General features: G+C 47.3%; 1 protein-coding gene across 1 annotated transcript; it reads left to right on the top strand.

Annotated features, from left to right (window-relative positions):
• Window positions 1–1,075: 1,075 nt before the first annotated feature.
• On the top strand, window positions 1,076–1,648 carry LOC141594815 (uncharacterized). The gene has a single exon (XM_074414805.1). The coding sequence runs from the start codon at window positions 1,076–1,078 to the stop codon at window positions 1,646–1,648; it is 573 nt and encodes a 190-aa protein (XP_074270906.1).
• The last annotated feature ends 1,775 nt before the right edge of the window (window positions 1,649–3,423 follow it).

Below are 3,423 nucleotides of genomic sequence, written 5' to 3'. Positions count from 1 at the left end.
TTCCTATTTGGACCCGAGTTTATGACTTACCTGTTGCGGGGAGATCAAGTGCGACGAATGCCCAGCGAGTTGGTGAGTGTTTGGGGACTTTTGTTGAAGCTGATGTAGGATCGAATCGTGAGGTGGATAGGGCAATTCGAATCCGGGTGCTACACGACATACAAAAGCCTTTAAAGACGCATGTTCCCATAAAATTGAAGACGGGCAGGATTGTTAAGTTCGATGTGAAATATGAAAGGCTACCCCTCTATTGCTATGGGTGTGGAATGGTTGGTCATGGCGAGAAGGATTGCGAAGATGGCCCGTATGAAGCAGACGAACTAATCTTTGGTGAATGGCTGGGGGCTTCCCCGTGGAAAATTGTTAAAACTACGCAGGAGACAACAGGAAAAGCACGCAGGGATCTTAATACCCAGTTTGATGCTGAACAAAAGAAGGAAGCCGAGGCAGACATCTCACTTATGATTGAAAAACTTAAGTCCATAGCGCTTGATTTGAAAACCAAGAAGGTCGAATCTCGTACAACGAGAATGCAGAGTGGTGAGATAAGTGATGAAGAAAGGAGTAATGTGGGTGGGCGTATGGGTGAGGCTATTGATTAGCTTACGTGTTTGGGAGGTGAGGGTGGATTTAGGGAGAGGGTGTTGGGTGGGAGGATGGATACTGATGTGGAGGTGGATCAAACTGGGGAAGGGGAGGCGGTTAGAGTGGATGGGTTGGGAGGGGAGGAAAGGGGGTCGGGGTCAGGAGGAAGGGGGAAGTCGTGGAGAAGGTGGGCAAGGGAGGTGCATACACAGGGTAGTGACACATCGATGCAGGAGATGGGGAAAAGGATGAGGGACACTGATGGGAGTGATGAGTTGGCAAAGAGATTGAAGGTTTCCATAGACGGGGGCGTCTTAATACCTGAGGCGGAGGTTGAGGGTGCTCAACCCCGCCAGGACCAATGAATCTCTTAAGCATAAACTGTCGGGGCTTGGGCAACCCCGACACGGTCAGTGCCCTTCGTGAGCTTGTGCGAAGGGAAGCCCCGACCATGCTCTTTCTTTGCGAGACAAATTTGTGTGGTCGTGAGATGCGGAGGGTGAAGGAAAAATTAGATGGGTATTATGGGATGGAAGTGGATAGTATGGGAAGGTCGGGTGGTCTCGCTTTCTTGTGGAAAAAGGAGATTGATTGCATATTTAGATCATCCTCGGTTCATTACATGGACTTTACTGTGAGGGAGGAAAACAAGGAGTGGAGAGTGACGGGGTTTTATGGTTGGTCGGCGGTTGCAGATAGGCATCTATCTTGGGAATTGCTTCGCCTTCTTGGGAGGCAATCGACGCTTCCATGGCTTTGCATTGGTGACTATAATGAGGTCTTGTTTTCAACCAAGATGAAAGGGGGCAGTCGAGCACAGTGGCAGATGAATAATTTTCAGGCTGTTGTGAATGAGTGTGGGCTAAGGGACATCAGGTGGGAAGGGTACCGGTACACTTGGGATAATGGGCAAGCGGGAGTGGATAATAGACAAAGCATGATTGACCGAGCTATGTGTACTGATTCGTGGTTGGAGCTGTTTCCTTATGCAAAATTATTCCATTTGGAGCACGAATGGCCGGATCATTCCCCAATTAGACTGGTGAGTGGTGACGGATGTTAGAGCGGCTGGTGAGGGTCCTATACGGAGCTTCAAATTTGAGCAAATATGGGTCGGGAAGGAGGGGTGTGAGGAAGCTGTGGTTCGCGGGGTTATGGCAGGAGGGGGGGTGCTCGGTGAGTCTATTAGGGCCTGTGCTAGAGAGCTTCAAAAGTGGAAAAAGACTAGTGTTCGGAAAATTAATTATGAGATGGAGCGGAAACGTAAGCAATTGGCTCGTCTTACTGAAGGAAACCGTACGCAGGAGGACATTCGAAAGCAAAAGAAACTTGTTGCTCAACTTGCTAATTTGAGGCGCCAAGAGGAGATGTATTGGAGACAAAGATCGATAGCTTTATGGTTGATGGACGGTGATCGCAATACCAAGTTTTTTCATATGAGGGCTGGGGAAATAAAACGCAAGAATCATATAAGTAAGCTTGTTGATGACCGTGGTGTTGAGAGGGTTGGGAATGAAGCAGTGGCTGGCGTAGCAATTGAGTATTTTCGCCAAATCTTTACTTCGTCTAGGCCCTCAGATTTCGATGAGGTTCTTCATGGGTTGGAAGGTCAGGTCACTGATCGGATGAACTTGGCACTGCGAGGGGAGTACCGTGAGGAGGAAGTGGTTGAAGCACTGAACCAAATGTATCCACTCAAAGCGCCAGGGCCTGACGGTATGAATGCTCTATTTTTTCAGACTTTCTGGCATGTTATTGGACCCGAAGTGATATCGACAGTGCTGGGTATTTTACATGGTGAGCTAGCCCCTAATGAATTTAATATGACCAATATTGTGCTAATCCTGAAGAAAAAAGCGCCCGATAAAATAAGAGATTTTAGGCCTATCAGTTTATGCAATGTGGTATATAAGCTTGTGTCCAAGGTCTTGGCGAATAGACTAAAATTATTTCTTGATGACATAGTGTCGGAAAACCAAAGTGCTTTTACACCCGGTTGGCTAATCACTGATAACATTCTAATTGCTTTTGAGATGTTTCACCATATGAAGAAGTCGAGGCAAGCTGAGGGATACATGGGGGTTAAATTAGATATGGCCAAGGTTGAATGGGGGTTTCTACGTAGGGTGCTCGAGGTGATGGGGTTTGATCGAAGGTGGATTAGGAGAGTTATGGAGTGCATCACTTCTGTGACTTTTTCGGTTCTGGTCAATGGCGTCCCGTCTGAGGCTTTTCAACCGGAGCGAGGTTTACATCAAGGTGACCCGCTATCTCCTTATCTCTTTATTTTATGTGCGGAAGCTTTGTCTAATCTGATGAGGAGGGTTGTTGAGAGGGACGCTATACATGGGCTTCGTGTGACGACTAATGCACCGACCATTTCACATTTATTTTTTGCGGATGATAGTATATTTTTTGTGCGTGCTAATGTGAATGAAGCGGATGCGATTAGCAATATTCTGAGGAGGTATGAAGCGGCGTCTGGTCAATTGGTAAACTTGGACAAGACTACGGTCTCGTTTAGTAAGGGTGTGCCGAGTTCTTTGAGAGGTCAGATTGTAAGGCGGTTGGGTGTGGCTGAGGTGGGGAAACAGGAGAAGTATTTGGGGCTGCCGACGATTATAGGACGGTCTAAAAAGGCAATAACTGACATTCTTCGTGACAAGCTCAGTAAAATATTACAAGGATGGCGCGGGAAAATATTGTCGAGGGCTGGTAGGGAGGTTCTCATAAAGGCTATAGCCAATTTACTTCCTACCTATGTGCTGAGTGTTTTCAAAATCCCGCCTAGTTTTTGTGACAAGCTGCGATCGATGGTGTCTCGCTTTTGGTGAGGGC

This window comes from Silene latifolia, chromosome 8, assembly GCF_048544455.1.
Source record: "Silene latifolia isolate original U9 population chromosome 8, ASM4854445v1, whole genome shotgun sequence".
Classification (NCBI taxonomy): domain Eukaryota; kingdom Viridiplantae; phylum Streptophyta; class Magnoliopsida; order Caryophyllales; family Caryophyllaceae; genus Silene; species Silene latifolia.
Note: the sequence above shows the minus strand (reverse complement) of the source record. Positions and strands in the feature narration are given on the sequence as shown.

Excerpts from the sequence above, each read along its gene's own strand:
- LOC141594815 (XM_074414805.1), top strand. The coding sequence starts at position 1,076 with ATGCGGAGGGTGAAGGAAAAATTAGATGGGTATTATGGGATGGAAGTG.